Source organism: Pygoscelis adeliae, unplaced genomic scaffold, assembly GCF_000699105.1.
Source record: "Pygoscelis adeliae isolate BGI_AS28 unplaced genomic scaffold, ASM69910v1 Scaffold427, whole genome shotgun sequence".
In the NCBI taxonomy this organism is placed as follows: Eukaryota; Metazoa; Chordata; class Aves; order Sphenisciformes; family Spheniscidae; genus Pygoscelis; species Pygoscelis adeliae.
Genome location: NW_008825214.1, coordinates 1976491 through 2003271, shown reverse-complemented (window position 1 = coordinate 2003271; position 26781 = coordinate 1976491). Strand labels below are relative to the sequence as shown.

The 26781-nt window shown below is 42.3% G+C and overlaps 1 protein-coding gene across 1 annotated transcript in view; it reads left to right on the top strand.

Moving 5' to 3' along the window:
• The window catches only part of GAD2 (glutamate decarboxylase 2 (pancreatic islets and brain, 65kDa)), a 38478-nt gene extending 24563 nt beyond the window's left edge, over positions 1–13915 (top strand). The window contains 7 exon segments of the mRNA XM_009329136.1: positions 1407–1523; positions 2641–2705; positions 6649–6727; positions 8440–8589; positions 10414–10521; positions 12262–12351; positions 13064–13915. Of these exon segments, the coding sequence (XP_009327411.1) occupies positions 1407–1523; positions 2641–2705; positions 6649–6727; positions 8440–8589; positions 10414–10521; positions 12262–12351; positions 13064–13237 (783 nt within the window). The 3' untranslated portion in view covers positions 13238–13915.
• Positions 13916–26781: the final 12866 nt, after the last annotated feature.

Genomic DNA, 26781 nt, shown 5'->3' with positions numbered 1-26781 from the left:
TCTGCTTCCAAAGAAAAAAAACGCAAGAATGATACAGCTAGTTGTTTTGCTTTCCTTGGTAAAACAACATAGGCTTGCCCATTAACTTCTGATTTATTTCTCAGAAATGTGGCCTGGCAATTAGTGAGGCAAGAGTTGCTGAGAAAATAGGTTTAGAGCTACTTTATAATCTCCATGAGCTATTGGCTTTTTTTACATGTTCCTCTGCATAACATCCTCCTTTTTTATATTATCAGCCTATGATGCAGTTCCTCAGCTGAATATTGGCAAAAACAGAGTAATCATTTGGATAATTTGTATGTATTTTAATGTGTTGAAAGTATTCCTCAGAGTTATCAAAACAATGGAAGATAAACTAAAATCCACACATCTCTAAAAATGCACTACTTTTGTATGTGTTCATTAATAGAAGCTAGAATTAAAACAACAGATTACTAAGTATGCAATGAATTTAGCCCTGTGCCTTCAACAACATTTATGTAAATAATAATTAGAAACACAGCATTCAAAGCTCATTGATAGCACAAATCTTCATTAAAAGCTTCCTTTGGCTAAGAAAAGCAGTATAGTAGATAAAAATGAAAGGCAACATGGCAACAGAGTGCCACCCAAACCTACTGACCACGTACTTCACTTTGCAGAGGGAAGTTTAGACCTTTTCGATAGTTTAAACCCCAGCTCTGCAAAAAATGTAGCCACTCTTTACCTTTGTTGCTCTTAGTACTGCTGATGAAATCAACAGAACTACAAATGAATTTAAAATGAAACACTGGTGTAAATTATGGCATGTGGCAGACAGTGAGTGCTCCTCTGTGAGGCACAACATTTAGCAGAGGGAATCCAAGAGGTGGTCCCTGGCCTCCGTGGAGATTGCTGTCTCCCTGCCCTGCAGGAGGGATGGGGCTGGAGGTGAGCCCCACACCTCCCCTGTGCATTGCCCCCAGGAGACACCCCCAGAAAAGATGCTCTCACTGACGGGACTGGGCCACCACACATTCAGACACTCACTGGGATAATTATAATACAGCTGAGGGCACAGTTCACCAGAGATATTTCTTGCACTGTGGTGCCTGGGTGAGGTTTGGTTTATGCAACATCATGCAGAGCAGACCTTTTTGTTTCAGGCAGGTGGCATGGGGCAGAATTGTTCTTCTGAGCCCTTACCTGTCTCATGAATCCTAATAAATGGAGCATGCTGGTTTGGAATTTTGCTGCCACCTTAAGGTAGAAACTATAATATCACTGGCATCTAAACTAAGAGAAAACCAGTGTAATGTAGCAGGGATGTCCTCTAGGAGACACTTGTGGGCTCACTGTGGAGGCAGCGCAAGAGGAGTTGGGGCCGCTGCAGACTGAGGAGGCTGCAGCACCCTGACCTTGCCAAATACCTCTGTGCTTTCTTGCAGGGATTTGTTCCTTTTCTGGTGAGTGCCACAGCTGGGACAACAGTGTACGGGGCGTTTGATCCTCTCATAGCTATTGCAGACATCTGCAAGAAATACAAAATCTGGATGCACGTGGATGTAAGTATCATCTTCTGTAGGGGGTTGGATTACAAGGTGTATTAGCATTAATCATTTTGGACAGTGTCATCTTGTACAAAAAACGTTGTATTTGGTTCCATTAATTAAGTCTAACATCCAAGCACTGACTTACCACTCCTCTGGAAGGCTAAGGTAAGGGGGACGTTTTAGGAGCTGTGACTGTGCAGTGCTTTTAGCAACTGGGACACTTAAGATGACCTAGTTTGAGGGTTTTTGGCCTTCAGTTTTATCTCTAAATGCCATTAGTACAAGGAATATATAAGAACCATACTGAGCACTGGCTCAGCTTCGGCAGCAGCTGCAAAATAAATACATAAGGAAAAGGCTACATTTGTCTGGAATAAAGTACCGCAAATTGCTGAACAGGTTAATGCAAATGCTAGAGAAATTTATCAGATTGGCCTCTTAGCTTTATCTGGGCTCTTGCCAATAAATCTTTCTGAAGGATCATCTTTCAGCCCTAGAATGGCTTTTGTGTCATTTTTGCAAATCCTTTCTCCAAAAAGGCTTGGTAATTGAATTTCCGTAAGGCTGGGTATCTTGCTTTTGGATTACTGTGTCAGCCAAAATCACTCCAATTCAAAGGAAGAATTCGTGTTTACCTTAAGCTACTTCTCAGTCACATGAAATGCCTGCTTGTCCCAGATCTCTGTGAGTGAAAGCAAATGAGTAGGGGGCAAGCAGTAGTGATGTGAAATACGATGAAAACTCACCAGAGCAGCTGAGATCCCAGTCTGGTCTGTTATCATCACGTAATCACTAAAAGAGAAAAGGCAGCTTACCGAGGAGCAGCTCTGCAAGTCATTAATTACAGTGTGGGGCAGCCCAATGTGTCAGTGTCAGAGGAGGTGGCGAGGGAGGGGTTAGCAGACGATAAAGGTTGGCACTCAGATTATGGGCTATAAACCACTGCTTCCAAGCTACTGGAAGAAAATTGTTAGTACAGCTAATGCCTCAGGCCCCATCTGCCTGGTCATTTTGTAACGTGCCACATCAGCAAGAAGAAAGAAAGGGCCCCAAACTGATGTGAATGCACAGATGTCATCACAGAGAAACGCAGAGTTCTCTTCTCATTAAGATGTGTCTTGCCTTCTAGGGAGCATGGGGTGGCGGGCTCCTGATGTCGAGAAAACACAAATGGAAGTTAAATGGCATTGAAAGGTATAATTTATTAACTTTAATTAAATACATTTATTAAATTTTACATTGTAACACACTTGTGATTACCATAGCAATGTCTATAAATAAAAATAAAAATCGATGTTATCTCCAAGATACAGTATGAAGAACTTATGCAAACTGTCCTTCCAGTTAAGTAGCATTGCTACACGCCTTTGTTCAATGCTACAGTAGTGTGGCACTTTGTTTTGTAGTACAAACAGCAGACAGTTCTTGTTTGCTTTTTCACTCCTTCCAGCATACATGTGCAGCTCCAGAGTGGTTTCTGCAGCATCCACTGGTTCAGTGTCCAACATGAATTAGCAATTGCATTCCTCTAAGAAATGAATCTTAGAGGTTTTGCGTGTTGAAGTCTAAGTATAAAAGGTGGATGCACCTTCAGTTTGGACAGGTGTCCTGGCAGTCACTGACCACTGCTCTGTCACTTCTGGAGAGAATATCCCCCTCCAGGCTGTGTTAATGACATCTTCTCAGTAAATCTGTGTCTGGATATACATAGTTGTAGTCATGAGCTCATGAACATAGCACATACACACAGATGAACATAAGTGATGCCAGTCCAGTTCAGAGTCTGGAAAGACTGAATTTAAACTTATGAACAGCTGCTTATCCAGAAATTTTTAGTTAAGCTGTGGAACTCCTTGCCATAGGATGTTAAGATTTACCTGCGTTCAAGGGAAGACAAATAAAAACCATTCAGGACTTCTGTGAGCCACAAATGACTGGAGGCTCAGAGAACATTTGGAGGAAGGTCGTATATGCTTGCCCTGTTTTGTATGCTTGCCCTGTTTTTGTATGCTTCTTCTGGGAGAGGTGCTTCCCTCTCCCAGAAGCACCTATTAAGGCCACTTGCTGGAGACGGTACACTGGACTAGATGGAGTCACTCTCACATCTGTGTATTTTCTGAAGCTCATGCTGTTCGAGAGTAAATTATTATTCCATTCCGCCTTTTTTATCTCTAAATCAAATTGCTGTTCCTTGCCAATTAAAATTACAAACAACTTCCTCATCCTGTACCTGAAGATTAGGAGGATACCTTGATGATTCAGTTCCTTTCTCATACATCTCACATGCAAAATTTGGAAATCAGCCAATGGTTCTATGAATTCAATTTACTTAAGTTAAGACTGCCTCCAGCACTCCAAACTTACATATTGTGCATTAAAAGGATATACATCCAAATATCCAGCAAGTTAGAAAAATCTACCCAGTTGCCTGTGAGGACAGAGCGTGAAAAAAAGAGTTTGCTTCCCAAATTGCTGTCCAAATTCTGCTGGAATGTGAAGTTCAGGTTGGATCTATATTGGACAACTTTCCAAATAATATGCTTTAGATCCAAAACTCCACTGGATTTTATCTAGTGCTTTGATAAGCAACATCTCCATATGTTTGGCAGTGAATTAATGAAGTTTGTCATTTCCAATGCTGTTCCTCTGCTTGATGGACACAGCAGCTCATTTCAGTTTGTCAGATTTCAAATGGGGGTATCTTTAGAGGAGACTTACTAGACACAACTTTTATGGACATTCCTGTTTCATGGTAGAATCTAGAGTACAACCCAGTCATTACAGGTCTGGATAGAAGAGAACTGGAGCTGTTATTCATGTTTGATAGGGGAGAAAGGGACAAGGAGGAGGGAACGTTAAATGGAGCACTCTGTGCTCTGAGTACTCCCATCCTTCTGGTAACAGACAGTCCAGCAAAAATACTCTTGTCAAAGGCAGGAGGAGTTGCAGGACCATCCTCACGGTGCCCTCCAGTCCCCACATGGCAGATTTCAAGCTGCTCCAAGGCACCCTGAACGCCTGGTGTCTGGAGCAGATCAGTCTGGCCACCGTCAGGAGTTTCGGTCTGGTGTCCCTCTCCCAGAAGCTCAGGCAGGGGGTGACAGCTACACATGAAAAGCATGTTTGCAGCTGAATGAGTGCTCTCGTACAGGGTCTGGGCATCCTTTCCAGGGCTGTGGCTGGTCAGTGAATGCACCTCAGTCTGTTTTTAATGATGGCTGAGGACCAAATTCTGCCAGTCTTGAATCTCTCCTGTCATCCGTTTGAAATCTCTAAAGGAAAACTTCTCTTTTTTTTTTTCTGTCTGTGACCCACAGCCAAAAAATCCCATAGCTGCTTGGTGCTCAGTTATTTGGGTGAACGTGAGATGCTTTAAAAAAACATCTGTGGATACATGTAGCTTTTTTCCTTCACTGTTTGGCTCAGTCAGCAATTTCTTCAAGCACATACTGATGGCTGAAGCCCAGAATGACTGGTAACAAATGAAAAATGGTGGATTTTTATTTTACATAATTAATTTTTTTCTGTGTGCAATTGGGATGTAATTGGGGAAATAAATGACCTTAGGGTAAATTAAATGTTTTAGGCAGATAATTAACATCTGACTGTTGTCAGTAAATAATCCTTTTGCATGAGAAAATCCATACCACTACTATTACCTAGAAGTCTTTTAAAGAATTTCTGCCTGATTCTGTATAGGCACAGATAAAAATTAAAAAGTATCATATCAAAGGAAATTCATAGACCTGAGTGCATGTTCAGAATCATTAGCTTTGGTGTTGCAATCAGATGACTGACTGAGCTGATTAAAAGCTGCCAAATACTCAAAAAGCCAAGCCAAGTGGCCAGATGTTGCCTGTGTAAGCCTGTTCCCTACAGATTTTGCATCAGACACTTGTGCAGTCCCATTTAAATAGCAAAGAAGAAAGCACAGAAGTGCTGCCTGGTGTCCATGCGAATTTTGGAGTTGCTTGCTTTGAAGGAGTGAAAGCAATTTGGCAGGAAATTATAAGGACTTGCGTAAACCTATAGCACTGTCTCCAGATCCTACAAAGAAAAATACTGCCAGATTCCAACATGCTCACCTCTGTTCACGTAAGTGTTATCTGCAAGTGTGTCCTGGGTCCTTTAAATTTCACATGCCCCAGTTGACTGTTTTATACCATCAAAATTCAAATCACTGCACTACATGAAATCCTGTGCACTATGCATCCTTGACAGCCTGCCAAATAGGACGCAAATGTATACATCTATCAGCTAATCATATGCAATAATAGTAATTAACAAATAGCCAGTCAAGGATAACACAAAATTAAAATAATAAACAACTGGACAATCTTCCATTCAGCCCTCGCCACAGTCCCAAATGTGTCTTCTCTAAGCTGTATTGTGACAGTACCCTGTTTGTTCACAAGGTCTGAGCTGACAGTTATCTTTGCAGTGAATGTGTCCTGAAGGGAGGCAGGATCAGGCTCTCTTGTGGAAGCGTGGATCAGTTCTATGTTTATTACTGTGGTAATTTTGGACCCAGACCTTCAGTTGTGTGAATTATTATAGCCAAGCTAAAATGAAGGAGCTATGAAAATTTACCATCAGCAGAACACTGAGAAAAATTGCTTTGGGCCAGGTTTTCCAAGTTACTCAGAGACTCAGAGGTACCCAGAAGTATTTAAGGGAATTTTCAAAAATGCCTATGTGAGCTACTTACTAAAATCTTACTGAAACTGGAATCAATGGGAGGGAGTATGCTAGTTTGCCAGCTTCCTATCTGCATCTTTAATCAGCTGTGCGACTTTAGGAAGTTCATCAGTCAGGGGGGTGTTTTTAGGAAGTTTGTCCTATGTTTATGAAGTATAGATGACTCCCCAGAAAGTTTAATACTGATGAAGTTCAGTGGATAGAGCCATTATCCTGCGGTAAGTTGCCAGAATTGTCATCCGAAAACCAACTAGAGTGGATTAGGTCCCTTATGAAGGCATTACTTTCCTAATATCTGCCATGATTATTTTCAGCTTTGCTTGCTCAGAAAAAGAAGAAAGTGCACATTACTATACGTTCATTGTTATTATTACTAAATGTCTCCATCGTTTCACCACCATAGTACAATGTCTGAGTTTCATGTGGTTTGCTGTCCCAGGGCCAATTCGGTGACCTGGAACCCTCACAAGATGATGGGTGTCCCGCTGCAGTGTTCAGCCCTGCTAGTAAGAGAAGAGGTATGTCCCAATATAGTCACTTCTCTGATCTTTTCTGACATTTTGCTTCTGAAAATACTGGATATTTTCTTCGTAACTGTGTCATAGCTATTTGCTAATGTGATGAGGATTATAAAAGAAACTGAGAAGTAGACCTCTAGTTACATGCTCAGGCTGTGACTGCAAAAGGAATTAAAGCAGCTGTCTAGCAGAAATGATAGATCCAATTAATGGCAATGTCTCTACAGAGTTTTGTGGCTTTCCATTCAAAATATCCATAGTTAAGTTGTGGGTGCATAGCTGTGTAACCCCACTAGTTTCTGTGTAGCATAAAATGTATCTGTAGGCAAATGGTAGTCCTCTTAGGATGAATGCTATGGTATACATGCAACATGACATTTGGTCCAGAATCTAGACATCATTATACTTTCTAGACTTTTATGATAGATATTTCAGCCCATCTCTGATCCATATATCCACTTCGGGGCACATGGAAATAAAAAGGGAAGACTAAGATCACTTGGAATAAAAAGTAGACATTTCATTTAGTACTAGAATTTGAATTGCCCTTCAAGCCTGTAATTTTCATATAACTATCAGTTACTGGGACAGCCACTATACAACCATCTCTTACTAGACGAGCTATCAAAAAGCTGGTTGCTGTTTTGCTAACAGCTGTACAACAGATTGTATACAAAGTGATTGCACTTAGGAAGAGAGAAGCTGGCTTTTATTTGCCCTCTGGGTCAGTTCCCCGAGGCAAATCCTGCCTGGTTGAAGTCAGTACCATCCTTGACCTCTAGTGAGAACAGGTGGCTCAGATTAGGAGAAAGCCAATTTTTCTTTTCCCTCTCATTTTACTATCTCAGTTTTGAATTACACGTAAAGATTAGACTTGATGATAAACAGCCAAGTTTTGATTCTTCTTGGACTCAAAATTGCAGTTTCAGGCAACAGCCCTAAGGTATACCTTAAACTTGGTTGAGGACTTAACTAGAGCCAGAACATGACTCTCTGCATTTCACTTAAAAAGCTAAAAAGGAAACCTTATTCTTTTATGAGCCAGGTTTCTTCACCTTGTTGGCTTCTGGCCCTCCCACAAAGCTGCCTCTCAAAATGGTATCTTGCAACCCAGAAATAGCTCTAGCTGGCTGTTTAAAGGCCATATGCTCTTCTGTGTGTTCAAAGCTTTCTATACCACTTAAGGATCCAATCTGCAACTGGGGGCTTTGCAGAAAAGAACTATGCCTACAAAGAAAGAAAACAATGAAAATCAGAATTTTAGAGACCAAAGCAATTAGAAAAGTAGTGTGATATTATTTAGCCTAGTCATCAAATTGGCTTGGTCTGACTCAACCAGAAAAAAAGCCTTCCAAGGAAAGGAGGAAAAGGAACGAGAACAAGGAATAAAAAGTGAGATCCAAAAATGAACTTACGCATAATGATGTTAGGAAGCACAATGTCCAGCTTTTTTTTTAAAAATGCCTTGGCTCTGGGAGTGGATTACACATTGCTGGATCAGGTACGAAGGTGTCCTGGGCACTGAATGGGATATGAAAAATTTAGTCCACTGAGCAACCAAGTCTGATTTTGTCTCTTTTTTTGATCTTCCTTTTGCACTTGGACTATATTCCACTGAATTTGGGTGTTTGTAATTTTTTGCCCAAAGCAACCCTCAAAACAGTAGTCACATCTGTGCCAACATCACTTTTTTGTGCCTTTGTTTTTATAAGGGATTGATGCAGAGTTGCAATCAAATGCATGCTTCCTACCTCTTTCAACAAGACAAGCACTACGACCTGTCTTATGACACAGGAGACAAGGCTTTGCAATGTGGACGGCATGTTGATGTCTTCAAGCTATGGCTGATGTGGAGGGCAAAGGTAGGACTGCCTGCAATATATTTGTTTGCTTTAAAATAATGCACACCAGATACAGGGTTTTATTCCGTAATCATCATTTTAGAGAATATCTGACCTGAATTTCCCATTTATAACATGAAAGAAAGAACATTATTATTTTCTGGGTTTTCATACTTTTAACAATTTAGCTTCAAAGCAGCACACATGATTTTGAAACTTGAACTCCATGGCTTTGCATAGCATTTGCTTTGTGTAACTGTAGGAGTCTAACAGCATAAATCATATACCTAAGAATGTTATTATGAAGATTTCTCAAAATAAAAAGATGTTTTAATGACATTCAGAAACTAAACATGGCAAATCAGGACTGGAATACCTAGTTTCATTGCATGCAGTAGATACAAAGTCATCTTTTGAAGGAGTAGAGGAAAACTCATCAAAATCTGTTCTCTGGGAAATCTGAAAATACCAGCTCTAATGATTAATTCATCTGTATTTGTAGAATGTTGCTAAATAAGTTCTTCCATATATTTATCCAACCTATTATGTCAAGTTGCCTCAGGTTTGTTCAGAGGAGGTGACATCACTGTTTTCATTTCCAGAAAGCCTTAAAAGATCCTCATGTGCTTCATGAAAACTCTGAAAGCAGTTCTGAGACAGACATCAAATGTAGCTGGAGGTGTGGGAGTCTGTAAAGGAGGATGAAAGTTTCTGTGGTTGCAATAGCTGTTGTGCTAACTGGGGTCTCCTGAGTGGCAGGCAATTTTAGCCACGTCTCTAACTCCAAGGCTTTCTCCCGGGGCTGTGCTAGCTCTACCCTGTTTTGAAATCTCTGTACACAGAGGGATAATGTCAGGGGCTTTTAAGTCAGTTCTGCACTGCCAGAACAGATTTAGCAGGGACGTGCATCCATTACTCAGAGACATTTCTTCTTCTAAACCCCATTTTTTCAATATGCCTTGTACTGCTTTTTCTCTTCTCACACTCCACTTGTAATATTAACGTTACAAAATAGGATGTGTGTTTCTTAAACAGTTTATCTATTCCAGCTGTTTATTCCCCTTCCTCCCTCATAAAGCTGGATCCTTTGTGGCATCACAGCTGGTGATTGCAGGAACAATTATGATGTCACAGAGAGAGGATTATGACTCTGCCAGAGAAGAAGAAGCAGGATTTGCTGCAGCTCTTAAAAACACAGCTTCTGAGTTTATATGGTGTCAATTAGAAGAAAAGAGAGAAAAACACTACAGAGGCAGGGCAGTATCTAAACAAAATGTGCATTTTCACAGGCATCAGGCCAGGCTCTAAAAGCATACCTGCCCCATTCTGTGTTTAATTAAAAAAGATAAATTATTCTTGGAAAAGCCCCCAGCCCATCACCTCTGGAAGATTAAAATCCCGCGTTTTGAAAATAGCAGGAGACTCCCCATGTCTGGAACTAAACACCTTCTAGAGACTCTCCTCTGCACCAGCTCAGGCTGTCCAAAACCGTGCTCAGCCTCTCCACACAATCTACCAATGAGGGCACCCTTCATCGGAGGTGTTAGCAATATTTTGCTGAGAACCGAGCTAGTACCCAGTGCTTATTTTGCAGAGGTGGCTATAAGGGAGTCAGTGGCAAGAGCTAGAGACGAAGGAGCTCTGCTTAGCAAAGTGCCCTTCGTCTCATAGAATCAAATCGTTAATCTGTCCCTTCTGACAGATTAGGATGTCAGAGAAGACTCAGAAGAGACTTCTGAGAGGTGACTTGTGCTGGTGCTTTGGCAAGTGCTGCATGGTCCTTTCGCTGTTTCGGTTCACAGAACAGATAGTCCCATAACTTTTTTTCTCCCTCTGTCTCTAAAGGGAACCACAGGATTTGAAGCACAAATTGATAAGTGCTTGGAACTTGCAGAATACCTATACAATAAAATAAAGAACAGAGAAGGGTATGAAATGGTGTTCGATGGAAAGGTATGTTTTGCAACTTCTTTCTCCCAGTTGGTCAACAGCGCTTGCCTTAGTCACCTATTGGGATGCTACCAACAGGTCAAACCAAACAGCACATGACAGAAAGCAGTGTCCCTTGTAACAAAACCTGTTACTGTGCCAGTATCTCTCTTCCTCATGGGATCCAGGGACAAGGGAGATGAGGCAGCTGTACATAAGATTTCAGTTTGCACAGTTTCACCCCACTGAAACTAAACACTGGCATCTCAGGCTAACACAGCACACACACAATTAGAACCAGCTCTTAAGTAATAAAAACAAGTTGTGGTTTCCTAATAGCAGGGTCTGTTACGAGTGGGGGGTTACAGTGCCCCACACAACTCTGAAAGGATGGTTGTGCAAAGCACTTTTATCAGCATCTTCAGGTGGGCAGTCACAGGGGACCTGGGGAGGCTGTCTGCACTGCAGTCCCTGCTGCGATGGGGTGCAGTACAGCGGGGCAGGGGCTGGTGTTGCTCGGGAGCCCAGCTGGCTCATGTGGCAGAGGTGACACCACCGTGTGGGATGCAAATATCTCTAGGCATGTTGTTTCTCTTGAGGGAGTCCAGCTGAGACGGGACCCTTGGGTGCCAGGTGCTCAGCTGGAGCATAGTGCCCAGGCAAGGTAGTGCTGCCTGGGTTGTGTGGCTGTACCTCTGAACTGCACCGGACTGTCCCATGTTTGGCCAGCTCTTTGTGGGCAACCCTCTCTGGCTGTGATGGCTGGAGACAGGCCTGGTAGAAACCTCTGTTGCAAAGCTAACTGGTGTTTTGCCTATAAAAGAGGGAAAAAAAGATGTCATTTTAGCTTTTTTCCTCCTACTTGTGATGGTTTCTGGTCTCTGTACTTGCCCTGGAAGGTTTTGTCTCTCAGAACATTGCTCCCTGGTAGTGATCACTTAGTGTGTGCCTAAGTGCTCTGCAGCACAAGGATAAACGTCACCATGTTTCTTCAGAGATCACAGGCTCATACCCACATGCCCCTATGTGATTTATTTCCTGCACCTCACATATCATCACTGAATTTGGTCCACTGGGTCTGATGATGAGTAAAGGAACCAGCAGCAGCAGGGCACACATTTAGCACCCAGCAAAGAGGAACGTGGCAAGGGAGGCAACTGTTAGGAGATTGCAAAAATACACAATTTGTCAACTGGTTCTTACTTCATGCCTTTCTACTTGGTGCTCCCATATAAGTTAAACTAACTAAGACGCTGTGGTGCATGCATATTAACACGGCAGCTAGCTGAATCAAACTGAGAAGTAATAAATTCCATTAAATGTAAGAAAATCTTAGGCTGTCTTATGTACCACCTATGTGACTCCTGTTTACAGAACCAGATTTTATATTATTCTGTCGTGTCATTAAAGTAAATGACACGGTCCTCACCTCTAAATTATCTGTAATAGACTCTTGCCTTAGCCACATGATCCCTTCAACCTCTGGAGGGCACAGCACCTACCAAATCTAGATGCCTCTCAGTAGGGGATAACTGTATTTGCACAGCTGGATGATGTGTTTCTGCATCTGACACCCTGGGAATAAATTGCCTAAAATTATCTTTTCTGCATTAATAATGATGATGACTCTCAGTGGACCACCATAATGAAAACCATTGACTGTTGTCACAATATGATATATGAGAGGGGCGAAAGGCATGAGCTTAATTGCAACTGAGATATTATGAGCATTTTTTACAGTGTAAACCATTATTCTGTGTTTAGCCTCAGCACACAAATGTCTGCTTCTGGTATATACCTCCCAGCTTGCGCAGTATGGAAGACAACGAAGAAAGAATGAGCCGCCTTATGAAGGTAAGCAGCACCCTCCAGGACATCATGTAGTGAACAGTGAAATCCTTGCAGGCAGGCAATCCTCAAAATGGTCTCACAGGGCACAGGGCAAGGTGCGATATTCCGGCAAATGACACCTCTGTGGTCATTTTACTGCAGGTTAGGCTGGCACCACCTTACTCTGGTCTCCGCGTTTGGTATTCCCTGGGTTTGCCTGGTCTCTAGAGTACTTACTTGAACTCTGTGTATATTTACTGAAGTTACTGCAGACTGCAATTGCTAAACCCAGCAAGTACAACAATAGGTTGATAATACCATGCCACTATGGTGTACGAAAAGAAGATGGAAAGTGGTTGTAACTATGTTTTGAGCACTACAAAAAACAGCTACTGTGTGGCTGTCAGCAATATTGAGAAAGTAGTGGGGGGAGGAAATTCCCCAGTGATTTAAAGAGCAGGACAAAGAGACAGGATAAACCCAATGTCTTTTCAATGAGCCATTTATTCCTTAATGGAGGTTAACTTTTTTATCAATATTGGATGTAATCTCATTTTAACTGCTTCTTGTAGCTCTTCATCTTTTTTAAAAGAAGAAAACATAGTCTGTGTTTTGTTATAATAATAATAATAAGGATTATGGTAATAATGAAAATAATTAAAATAATTATAATAATGATGATGATAATCATCATAATCATCATGATCATCATCCCCTGCTTTTTGTTACATTGCAGGTGGCACCGGTGATAAAAGCCAGGATGATGGAGTATGGAACGACCATGGTGAGCTATCAGCCCCTGGGGGACAAAGTGAACTTCTTCCGGATGGTCATCTCAAACCCCGCAGCAACTCACCAAGACATTGATTTCCTGATTGATGAAATAGAACGCCTGGGACAAGATTTATAATAATCGGGTGTGAAAGTCTGTTCCTGGACCTCTAAGTAGACAATTAAGTTGTCACAAACTGTGCGAATGTATTTGTAGTTTGTTCCAAAGTAAATCTATTTCTATATTGTGGCGTTGGAGTAGAGTACAGTTTAAAATCAAGAAACATGGCTCTTTTAAAGTCCTTTCCTGAGTTTTAGAATACTTCCTTAATAATTAGCTGCACAAAAAGCTTCACTGAAACAAATAAGGAAGAACAGAAGATACTTAAAATTTTATCCCCAATTTTAACACAGCAACTACTTTAAATTAAAAGCAATCAGACTGAATGGTGCCAAATTTGCCCAAAATGATGACAAAATCAAATTGGGGAAGTGGGAGGGGGCGGTGAGAAGCAGAGCATACAAGCTGCATGTTTAAAAGTGAAAGTATTTTGCCTTTTTCATAGTATTAGAACAGAATTTCTAATTTACCTATAGCAACATTTCAATGTATTTAAATAGGTATAGTTTTACAAAAGGAAATATATATATATTAAAAAAATCCTATTTTGTAAACTATATATTTTTATTTTATATGGGTTATAAAACTTCAAGGACAGAAGCTGAAAATTAACTAGGATTCTTTTTCTTTTGATGGAGGTGCCTCAGATATTTATTACTGCTTATTTTAAAATACAAGCCCACATACTACTTTCTTAAGAGGTACCAATACCTCATTTCTCCATGTCATATGGATTGTACATCTCCAGGGTTGATTACTGAAAAACCTCAAGAGTACTGCAGCTCTTAAAACCACTTAATAAGATCAATTACAGTACAACAATAGGATGCTATTATTCCTAATTGTTTCCCACTTGGCCTAACTAAGCAGACGCACAATCAATATACAGTGCTAACCAAGACTGAAATAAGGTTGTATTTGGATGGTTTCTGTATTCTGTGGTCAAAAAGCCTATCCAAAAAATGTCACGTCTGAATAAACGCTTATCTCATAACCGTTTCTGCTGTGAGCAGTCCAAAACTACACTGAAAATTAAAATTGACTGAAAATCTTACTAAAGAAATAGCATGAAACCTCACAGCTACATTAGGAGGGTAAAGACTTCTTACAGATGGTCAGGTCTCTAATTTAGGCCTTAGGTCTGCAAGACAAGGCCTAAATTAAGTGTGACTGTAATCTGAGTGACAGGGATGGGGTCTAAGTAGCAAACTGCTTTGTCAAAGGTTTCTCCCAGTGCTGGACTCCATCCTTGTCTGCAACGGCTTTTGAAATTGCAGAAAAAATTGAGATAAGGCTACATCTGCCTAAAACAGCCCACGCGGAGCCTCACAGCCTTTTTAGAAACCATGGGCACAGCTCTTGCAGAATTCATGTGCTGCATCATTCCTTAACATTAGAGGTGACTCTGGCATGGAAACTGACATTTACCCTCTTTCCCCCCAACATCTGGAAGCGTTGGTAAGAGTTCTGCGGCTCGGGCCTGTCTACTTATAACCCTACTAAAGTTTTGGTTTAAATTTGCCTAAACGGCCAACTTTTGTTTGTAAAGCAATATTGTTTTGCTGTCTCTAAAATACTTGAAGAGAAAAAAAAAGAAGTGCAATGTGGTTTTAATTTCATCTAAAATAGATAAATGGAGTATTGATTCAATGTAATATGAGGACATGAAGTAAGAGGAAATAAATTGTGTCTGTAATTGTGTTGCCTTTATTATATTGATAGTACTGTTTTGTCACCTCAGATTGAGGCTGTGCACTTTAGATTTAAACTGTACAATGTTGCAAATCAACATGTGTTGCTGTATAAGCTTGTACAATATATTATTGATATGTCATTATTTGTGTGGTAGTAGTATTGACTCTTGATATTATAAGAACTGCATTCACGCCAGTCCCTCTACTATATCTTTGCTTGGTGTTAACCTCTCCTCATCAGCTTTTGGGCAGACCTCTCACCTCACTTCAGTGGATTTCCATTGCTGCCTGCGATGCATATAGTGTTGCACGTCAAGCTATAGAGGAGATACCAATTCTACCAGGAAGGACTTCAATGTGACCTTTACTAAATGTGTCAAAATCAGCAGACTAATCACTGAAATACTGAATAGAGCAGCAAATTATATTCTTTTTTTCTTGCTGGGAAAAAGGCAAGCAAAGAGCTTAAAAAGTAAAAATAGTACAGGGACAGTGCTGAAGGTGATTGGTAGCCTGGTTACATCTTGCATGTGCAATTCCATTTTAAAGTACGAAGTGCAAACAATGTATTTAGTAGCTGTATGTGCCAATCCAAGATTTACATTCAGTGTTCCATGAGAACCAGCATTTTTTTTTCCACGTTACTGTACTTATTGCAGCCAGGAAAGAGCAGCATAGCAACCTTTTTCTTGTGTTTGACCAAAGTATCTTATCTGTGGTGTTGATCTAAATCCAAATAAAAGTGTAAAACGTGACTGGGTCTTTTCATTAGCAGCATTGATGGGCACTCTGAGCACTTACCACTTGTGCAATTTCGGAGCAAGGCCCCAGTAAAGAGAATGTTTAATTGCAATTTTCTATGTCTCCTGCTGGATTTTTTCATGACAAGATGCATTCTGTTAATTACTGTAACCTAAAAAACCCAATTCCATCACCAGACCCTTTTTGAGGCGATACTCAGCACCAGCATACAAGTGTAAATCTGCCATCTGGTATTCCTTTACCTTATGTTTACAAGCTGGATTTAGTTGCTTTATTCTCCTCAGACAGGCTGAACAATTTTTTGTGTTTTGTTTTGTCTTTTTATTCCACAAGCAGTTATCCCCAAATTAACCATAGACTCTAATCGGCCTCCGGCACAGCAGTGAAAGCAGTCAGGGCACTTTCCAGGACAACACAGACTATACGATGGCAACAATTTAAAAGTGCCGTGAAATAAAAAAGACAAAACAACTGATAAAAAAATTAAGACTTTAATCCTCATGTCTCCCCTGGCCCAGGGCCTCATTCCTCCAAAATCTGCTGTCTGCTCTACTTTCCTTCCACCCTCTCAAGTGCTGCCCAGCCTGATGCCAGCAGCAGAGAAAGAAAACAAAACGATGCCGTGAAAGCAGCACCAGTCAGAAAGCTTACACCTGAAACGAGATTTTCTGTATCATTTCTTTAAGTCTGCAGCAGAATTTGAGATGAATGCCTATGCCAAGTGCCTGGGCAGAGCTCAACTAGGAGCTCTGTAGGGAATTTTTAAACAGAGAGGGAGAAGATGTGGGGATAAGATACTAACCTTACCCTGATGAAGCTCTTCATTTGGCACTGGGAGAGGGAGCACTGGGTTAGTATTTTTGAGTACTACTCCCACGGGAGTGCATGAAGCTTGGGCTTTCCTGTAAACGTGTTGCACCCAAAGCTGTGTGGGGGTCTCCCTGAGAGACAAGTTGAGCTCAGAGTCCTGGCTGTGCTCAAGGAAGGCAAAATGCCGAGGAAGAGGGAATTCAGGTGGCAGCCTGAGCACCCGCTCTTTACAAAGGCTGGTTCCTTTGACATTGTCCTATGAGAACAGAAGCTCTGGTTTGTTATTTCTCTGCTCCTTACCACAAAACCCACACTCTGCACAGGGAGAATCATGGATCTAGAAGAAGAGATGACCTATTTCACTGTGGCAGCATACCGGCATGGCGATATTGCATCCGCGCCTGGTGGGTTCCCATGCCGCTGTGCAGTCCCAGGAGCTGTTGCCCCTGCGGGACGCTCTGCCTCTCCCCGCTGCCCCACTGTGCTGCTTCTTCCTCTACGCACCTGCTCCACCTTTTCATGCCTCTCTTCCCTCTGGCCCCTTTCCCACAACATGTCTATATGTGAGCATCTTAACCATCTTCGTAACTTTATGGGACTTTTTTTTTTTTTAAGAGATTAAGGTTCCTTTGAATTGCAGCCTACAAATTCAATTAAAATTCCACTACAGCAAGACTGGGGTCCTCAATCCAAGAAGCGGCTGTTCTTTCCTTTATCATGGGGTGGTCCTGGTCCAAGCCAAGTCCACAAGAGGCACAGTATCAATGGGTGACCCCATCCTGGAGCCAGTCTGCTGCAAAAGGAGGCAGAGCGCCAAGAGCCCCGCAGGGAGACCTCAAAACCTGCCTGGAGCCATCCCAATTGACTCACGTCCACACTCCATTGACTGTGTTTAGTGCTCTTGATAAAGTGTTTTGTAGTTCACTTCTTAAACCTGGGTTTAATAAAATACGGTTTAGTAAAGCTTAGATAAATGAGGTTCTGTGAAGCAGAGACTGGCTGAATGAGCAAACCTAACGGTGCCTGTTACATGACCTCATGTAGCTTTGACATACCAGCACGTGATATCCTCTGGGGTTTTACTCTGTGGTGCATAATTTCATCCAGAGAGACACGTTCCCACTACTGAAGATGTCTATTCTTCCCTAAATGGATGCTGTGTTGTGAAATGGACAGAGTGCAAAACTGCATCGTGTCAATAAAATACAGCAAAATATTTTACTGATGATGCTTACGTGCTATGAGGAACTAGGAAACAAATTCAGCTATTGAAACAGCTATATCCAGTGCAAGCAGAACCGCAGACCAAGAACTGTGTCTGCACCAAAGAAAGCCACATCTCAAATTACGTAAACCCTGTAGGGGTTTTTTGTTGTTGATTATTATTATTATTATTTGGGGGGGGGGGGGGGGAACAAGCACTGGCACATGATTTTGAAGTCCACAGCTATAAAGAACAGCAAGACAATATGTAAAAGAGATTTCTTTACATGATGTTTGCCTCAATACTCAGTAGTTAATAGCTACCGGGGGGGGGTGCTAATGCAGAAACAACAGTGTAGGTGGGCTCTCTTGCAGCTCTCGCAAATCCTCGGCCCTGGGGCCATGCTGTTCAGAGCACAGGAGAGGCTGAGGGGCAAATGAGAGGCAGAAGAAGGCCCAGCTGGCCTGACAACACAAGATGGACCAGCCAAGCACATGGCTGATGGTGGTTGGGTCTCAACGATTTTGGCTACTTGTGAATGCTGCTCGATTTTCTGCAAATGGCCTCCAGAAGGGACCCAGAGAGAAGCCCCCACCTACCCTACAGCCCACGGCTCCAAGGAAGGCAAGTTTAAATATCAAGTTAGTTGTATTAAAAACACATTCCAGCATGGCTAAGGAAGGAACAAAGCAAGACAGAGCTCAAGGAAATGTTTTATCTGACTTAGCCAGGCTAACTGCCAAGTAGAAAATCATTCTAGGTACAAAGCGAGCCCTGTAGAAAGGCACAGGATACTGACTTTAATGTGCTAATGTCAGACTTACAATGCCTGAACTATCAGCTTTCTACCTGACCAGCCTAACTAAAGGGAGTAATCCAGCCATTAGGGGAAAGGTAAGTGCTGCAGCTGGAAGAATTACAGACCTGACTTTGCTCTTCACTGAGAAGACAGAACAGCTGCAGGTCGTGGCACTGTTCATTACAGCACTGAAGGATGCAGGTGTATAGATTTTACACTGTACATTGGAGCACAAAATTGGGTCTGAGATTAGAGTCAGAGGAAAAGGAATGCATACCTCTTTTTGTATTAGAATAAAAGCCTATGTATGTTGCTGCTGAAATTCTTGCATTACAAAGAAAGATGAAAGAAATCTGTTCTATAAATCCACGTTCTGTGAACAGAGCAAAGGCTACTTTGTCAGGACAGAGAAAAGTCACAAGTCAAGCAAGGATGGAAACCTCCAGTTCTCCCACTACTCTGCAACAGCTGCTCCTGTGAATGTTCTCACTCCAGCTGATGCCTGGTGCCAAGTCTTCCAAAGATATTCAGATACCTAACTTCCATGATATGAACCCAGATTGTTTAATCCCAGTCCTCTAGACTACTGGCTTTCAGCTTGTGACCCGTAAACCCCTATGGATAATTTCCCAGAGGTCTGAGACTGATAACTGGGAAGAACAAGTTCATGTTCTGCTCTGCAGTATGCGAAATTTCTAAAGGGGTCCTCACCTTCCATAGAAAGATTTTAGAGCTTGAAAGCCACACAACCAGGCAATCTTTCTTTCTAAAACGCTTCATTTTGCATTACACGTAACAGGGCCTAGTGTACTACTGGCATCTGACCTGCACTGGGCACTACAATCGTACAAGATTTTAATTACATAGCAGCCGACAGATATGCTCTGCACAACAAGCATTAAACTAACATGCAGAAGAGGGAGTATAAGAATAAGTATACATAATTTGCCCCACTGCCCTAGATACTTTTGTTATTTTATATAATCCTGTGTCAGTAAACTTGCATTTTCTCACACTTCTGCACTGCCTGCATGATGGACTTCTATTTTCCTACCCATCCTCCTCTGTCCTAGTAATGAAACTAGTTCTGGAAGAAAGAACAGATGTTTGGGACTTGATGTAAACATGCTTTTGCTGCTCTGAGAAATTAAAAGGAAATGGCTTGTGTTAAAATAGTTAGCTGCAGACCACAGCTTTTTAAAGACAGTCTATAAAGAGCCATGAGGCAGCATGGTTGAGGACTGCACACATAGCGGGACTGCCCCGCAGAGCTCCCCAGGTGCTCCTGTGCTGAGGGGCAATGCCCACCATGGGAAGCGACGCCACAACAGTCCCTGCCAAACAGCTTACTCTGCTAAAGCTAATCCAGCTAATTTCCCCATTCAGATGAACCACTGCTGTTTGTATTACACTGGCAACCAGCTGAAGCCCAAGCCTCATAGCAGTAAAAGCTATAACACTGTCAGCTCGAGATCTGAAAGCATGGAAGAGACTTGGTACACAGAGCTTGTCTCAGGTCTCTGTCTCACATGATGATTTTTCTTTTTCACCAATCTTTCCTTCTGATCAGGAGAGACTGTGGAAATAAAATATGAAGGTTTCAGGCAATTCTCTGTTTGGATTAATCTTTCAATGAACTTGACTTTGGGACACAGGGAATTCAGAGCTGCTCTGTTTCCTTTCACCAGTTGCCAGAGGCATGACTTCCACCAGCATGTTTGATAAATCCTCCTGGCTGCAGAAAGCTCAAAGAAACCAGGACAACACCTGTGCACAGTGCCTGTGAAGAGGATTCCCAGAGACTGGGCTAATAAAGCTGTCCTTCCTGGGGGAGGTGGGATAGTACACCTTCCTCCTGCAGCGGACACTGAGGTCCCACCTAGGAGCAGAACAGATCTAGACGAGTTATGAATCACCTGCAACAGATTTATTTCCACATACCTTCCCCATCCCTTATTCTATGGCTATGGCTCTTGCACCAACAGTTTGGGCAGCTACTCCAGACAAGCCTGTCTGTATTAAATTTGGGAGATTGAGAATTAAACTGTATTAACTGTGATACTAATGAGAGTTGGCGAGGATGATATTAATAAAATGCAGAGTGCCTTAAGTAAGCTCTTACTATTCAGTGAGATTCATGACAGTGCTGAATAGACGCTTCGATAGAAATGTTCAGACTGCAAGATTACCATTGGGTTATTTTCTGTGATAACTTTGGATTAAAATATAATCATTTCCTGTTTGCAGTGTACAGAACCAATAAGCTGCCTCAGGAATTAGTATCCAAGAGGCAAATGATAAATGGCAGGGTTATAAAATAGTGCAAGTGCCTCCATATCTCAATCTGTCCTTTTACCTACAATACAAAGAGGTGTTTTCCATGCTTAACCAAACAGAGATCTGTCTATTTATATCCCACATTTACTAAAATTTCAGTAGATGTCAGCAGTTGAAAGAAATTATCACATTAAAGTGAAATACAAAATCTGTACGATTAACGGTAGTGCTCAAAAATGTCAGTTAATGCACACACTTTACTTAGTGCCTTGTTTGTCCATAATATGGTTCAATTTGCATTGATTCATTTCTCCCTTTGCCATTTCTCTTAATTCACAGTGTCATGTTTTTATGAGCTGGTGCTGCAGGAAAATCTACAAGCAAAGCACGTATTGTTGATATGACATTGGCAACCCAAGAGGTATGCACAGATCATCTCACTACTTTGCCATTGCTTCTGAAACAGTCTGTCTTTTATTTACCGCTGTGATAGACTTCATCTTCTACAGATGACAATTTGCAATCGCTTTTCTCCTTTTCTTCAGCTAGTTCAGCTACAGTCTTTATGAAAAAAGAGATAATAATAATCAAACTCAAACCTTCCAGTGATTGGATCTGATTGTAGATGCCTCAGTTGCAATGCCGTGGAAAATTACTGATGTATTACAGTTCTTGAAAGCAATTTTCTTGCAGTAACTCTGGTAGGAATCTTGAATAAATTGTAGCTATTGATCACTAGCCTTCATATTTCCCACACAGAAAGTCTGTCTCTTTGTCCACATTGTGGGCAGCCTGGCTTGCTCCCAGGCTTGTTTTTAGAGTGAACCAACTAATCCTTTTCTATGGGAAACTGGTCACATTTGACAGGATAGGTCACCACAGAGTCTGATCCAAGCAGACAGCATAGATGCAGGCTGCACCAAGTTTGACTTCTACATCACAGGGGATGTTGCAATTTCAAAAATACTCCTGCTCTCTCTTGGGTACACAAAAAATACCCTAGTGTCATGCATAAAGACATCATTCTGCAGGCTGTAACAGAGCGCGCTCAGATCTCACAGAATCATAGAATCATAGAATCATTTTGGTTGAAAAAGACGTTTAAGATCATTGAGTCCAACCGTAAACCTAACACTGCAAAGTCCACCACTAAATCATGTCCCTAAGTGCCACATCTACACGTCTTTCAAGAAGTGTTGAAAAAGTAATAATTATGCCTCAGGACTACCTCACGGTACCCTAAAGAGACCTGGACAAAGTGCTATGCAGCGTGGATGTGGGCAACATGCTGGCCTTCAGCAGGGTGGATACAAATCAGCCCAGCCAGGCAGCCCAGGGTGTCTTTTGGGTCAGTCCACAGAGGTACAAAAGACATAGTGACAGGACCAATGCATTAAATTAATCTGAGCGCTTTCCTGCTCCAGACAAACACCTTGTAGCAGGGGTTAGGATACGCCAGGATATCTTTGTTCAAGTGTATCTGATAAGGCACTACAGTAAGGTGGTGAGTGGTTTAAATCATTCTCTGGCTGTCTTGGGGCTGTCTTGGGGCTGACAGGAAGGAGATCCTCAGAAATGGGGAATGACTTGTCCTCACAGGTGGCAATGGCCTCTCTGCAGGGCTCTCACTGATAGCACATCTCCTGTGAGACTGCTGTGCTGCTGCTCAAGGGGGTCCTCAAGGGTAGCTGGCAAATGGCTATGCTCCATTACCTGGCACGTGAATATTTAGAGCAGAGCAGAAGGGACAGCATTTTGGAACAATGCCATAAATAGCTCTCTTCTCTGTACTTTTCTGCTTTCTAGCCCAACCAAGATGCTCCCTGCTCCCCTTATGCTTGGACGAGGGAACTAATGCTATCCAAGCACTTCTTAACCCTGAGAAAACTCACCCTGTTGCAGGACCTTTGCTCACGCATAGCATGAGCCAGGCTCTGTCCTGCAGCGATTGCAGCACCCTTACTTCTCCACCCAGCAAGGACTCCAGCACTTTGTTTCTTTGTTTTCTTTTGTCCCTTCTGTAGGAAGATGAATGTATACAGTCATTGGCTCCAGGATTTAGCTCAGTGCCATAAAATAATCAAATGGAAACAACTGTGTTCTTAGCTGCCTTATACAGTAAGTCCCAATGAGGAGGCAAAGGCCTCTGTTACTGCTTCAGCTGATATAACCCTACCTCAAGGTCCTTACTGTCCACAGTAGTACTGTAAGCAGAAATTTAGAAAACTAAGGGTGGATCCTCATTTCTGGCCACCCATCCCTAGTTTCAATGCCCAGGACCACGAGCTGTTGACTGCTGTTGTCCATCATCCTTTGCCGTATTACTACACAGTTGTTGAATGTGAACTAACTCAAAGTTGATTCCCGTGAAGAATTGCCACAGGAAGAGCAACAAACAGCAGACAAAATAGGCTGAAGATCAAGAAAGGCTCACAGAGGAGGAGGTCTCCCCGCTCATTCGGTGGTTCGGTGGTTGGGACCTTCAAAAACAACACCATGAGGTCTCAGGTCCAAACTAATTTTATCTAATGAGACCTGAATCCACACCAGCACACTCCAATAAAGTGCTCATTGGTGCTTATAGGGGCAAGAAATGCTCTTAATCCCTTCTGCTGACATGTGGTCTGGTTGAAGCTATGATGGGGTTGGTACAAAACTGGTTAATAGATGTGCCCAGAGAGTTTTTTGTAGGTCACACAGAAAGTGGCTTTGCAGGGGCCTGTCCCAGACCTGGTTTTGTTCAGCTTCTCACTAATGACTTGGACAGTGAAATACAGACTATGTCTATCAAGTGCCTAGATGGTATGGTGCAAGGAGGGGCAGAAGTCTGGGCAGAACAGGGGAAGGGGGGCAGCTGAATTCAAATCAATCTCGACAAACTGGAAAAATAGTCTGAAAAAATAGATTAAAGCTCAGTAAAGGCAAATGAAGGGTGTCACTTCAAGCAGGACTAATCACAGTCATATATTGGGGGGCTGGGTTATGCAGCAGCCTTTCAAAAAACAGGGGCTCAATTATTAGTGAACAATGTCCTATCAGAGAGAAAAAGGACGTAGTCATACATGAGTGGGAAAATGGCTTGCACTACAGACTGAGTCATCCCTCTGATCTGGTCACCGGTGATGACTGGTACAGCCTGAATTGGGACATAATACTCCGTTTTAGGCATCGCACTTCCAGGAAGACATTAAGGTGACAGCAACAATTATTAGCAATCTAAAAATGTACAATCTGCAAGGAAATACTGAAAGTTGAACTGTCTGCCGAAAAAACACGTCAAAAATTATGACTAAAGTCTTCTAATATCTAGAAGTTTGCTATAGAGAGGAAGGGACTTTTTTTTTTCTCTGTGGTTGTGAAGGCTCAGATAGCAAATAAGGTGTTCAAAGTCTAGCAGAAAAGATTCAATTCAATATTAGAAATAGCTTTCCAGTGGTAAAGATAATAAAACCTCGAAACAGCTTACCTTGGGAGACCATGGGGTGCTGGAGGTCTTCAGAAGAGGATGGATGAATGTTAAGTGAGTAACAGCTGATCCTGCTTTGAGCAGACAGATGGACCAGGGACCCCCCTGAAGTCCTTCACGCTGTATTTTTCTGTGACTCAAGGCGGCAGCCCTGGGTTAATCTGTGACTACCTGTAATTCCTTTCAGTGACACTTTTCAAGACTGTCAGTGCTGTGGATTAAGATGAAATTAATTTTTAGGAAATCCAATGTAGCAAGAGAGCTGTAGAGACCTCAGACAATCAGTGTGATAACAAATGTAAGGAACTGTACCAATTATCCTCCTTTGGCAAAGGCAGTGACCTGAACTGCCAACTCCCCAGACTGCTGCTACCCTATGTTAACCATACAGTTAGTTGTCTCCTCCTAAACCATTAAATGTTTCAAAACACAACAGAAAATTCCTAAAAAAGATTCTCAAATCTGAGTACTGTGAGAGAAGTCAGAACAAGAAATCCAGATTGCACTTGCAACTGGATTTTGAAGGTAATGAAGAAAAAGCAGGAAGAGAGAGAGAAAGGGGTGAGTTCGGACTCACTCCCACCAGCTCTGCTGGAGAAGCAGCCTGGATGCTTGTCCTAAGCTCGTAAAACCAGGACTGGGGGAAACAAACTCAGTCTTCTGTGTTTGTTTCAAATTCATCAGCCTGTTTTGCCTATGTATTCTCACTACACTACACTACGCGCTGGCACATTAATCATTTTTTTACATATATATATTACCAGATTTTAAGTAGATAAAACAGGGCGTGGAGCTGACAGCCCTCCTACTATGCCTCCAGGGCTATGCCTTCAGGGCACGGGGAGGAAGAAGGGAGGGATGGGTGTAGGAGCAAGGTGGCTGGACAGGGGGTGTGATTTCCCTTGGGGCTGGAGAATGGGGACAGGCACCGACGCTGCACATCGCAGGACAGTCCTGGTCTAGTCCCTAATGAAATACAGAAGCCAGATCCAGCTGGTGGTGACTCCTCTTTAATTCATCTTTCCAGCTGGGTGATCTTGGATGCTCTCTCACCCTGACTCGCCTTGAAAATTAACCCAGTGCAGTGGTGAACAGGGGATAAAATACCCTGTAGCCTTAGTTACTGACAGATATGTGTTGAAGGAAGGTAGCTGTAAATCCCGCTCCTCTACACCCATACAAGCTGAGTTTGATCCAGCCCCTGCCCAAGTCTGTGGCAAAATTCCCACTGACTGCAAATGGACTTGGACTGAGTTTATGAGCCACATAATTTACAGGATGTCTTGGCTGCCTGAACTAATGTCCATCTGTTCCAATGCCATTTACGAGGCCTAGCAAATCGGTTGAGCCCTGGGGCCAGGCAGGGCCTGACAGGCAAATGCCAAATGGAAACCTGGACTGTCACTGCTGCTGCAAAACAGCTCTTCAGACACAGCCATTTCTCAGGGAGCCTTCCCCAGAGCAGCGTTCATACACTTGCTCTTCATCTCCCAGCCAAGGGGGTACCGGAGCAGGGGGGTGCCTTTAGGGTCAGCTGGAGCAGGAGGAAGCGGCTGAATGTCCATCCTCATGCTGCCCCACCAGGTCCTCACACCCCATGGCAGGCAGTGGCTGGCAAAGAGCATTTGTCAGCTTTCTAGACAGGTAAAACCTTGCCAAACCACTACAAAGGTCTACAGGATAAAAAACTGGTTCTTGACCTGCACATACTTTTGGAGGTAAATATTCAGTTTGTATGCATGAGGGAATTAAAATAGGCACCAGAAACCAGTTAACAGCTACTATACTCTGGCAGTCCAACTGAGAAAGCATATTTACCTTAAAAAACGAGGAGGGAAAAATTAAGATATAAGAATTAAGAGACTTGGAAGAGGAATAATGGATTTTTCAGCTCAATGGTAGGAAAAGATTTTTAAAAAAATCTATTTGAGTTGACCTGAAATGAATTTTTATTGCAGAAACAAAAAAATATATATGTCCCCCCTCAGTTTAATTTCTGGTCAACCAAATGATATTGTTTGAACTAATGTTGTATTTTCTTTTGGGGTTATTTAGCCTTTTAAACCTGTTGTGTGTTTTGGGGTTTTTTTTAAGTTGGGTAAAATTTTCAACAAAAACTGCTATTTCAAAATTAATGCCACATCTTCGGCTTAAAAATGCAGACATTATGTTTCTCAAACGTGCTCAGATTATAACTACCCTTCTGTCCAGCATAACTAGGTGATCAAAGTTGGTTTGATCCAAGTTGCAATAGAATCATAGAATCATAGAATCATAGAATCCTGGCGCAACTTGAGGCCATTTCCTCTCGTCCTTTCGCCAGTTACTTGGGAGAAGAGACCAACACCCACCTCGCTACAGCCTCCTTTCAGGTAGTTGTAGAGAGAGGCCACCTGGAGAGTGGCCTCTCCAGGCCAGAGGGATGACTGTCTGTGGTGCAGTTGTAGAGAGATGCCACCATTTGGAGGCCACTTGGCCTTTTTCTCCCCCCAGACCACACTTCATTGCTGGAGGAGTTTTTCCTTCGCCCCACACACTTGCCAAGCCCTT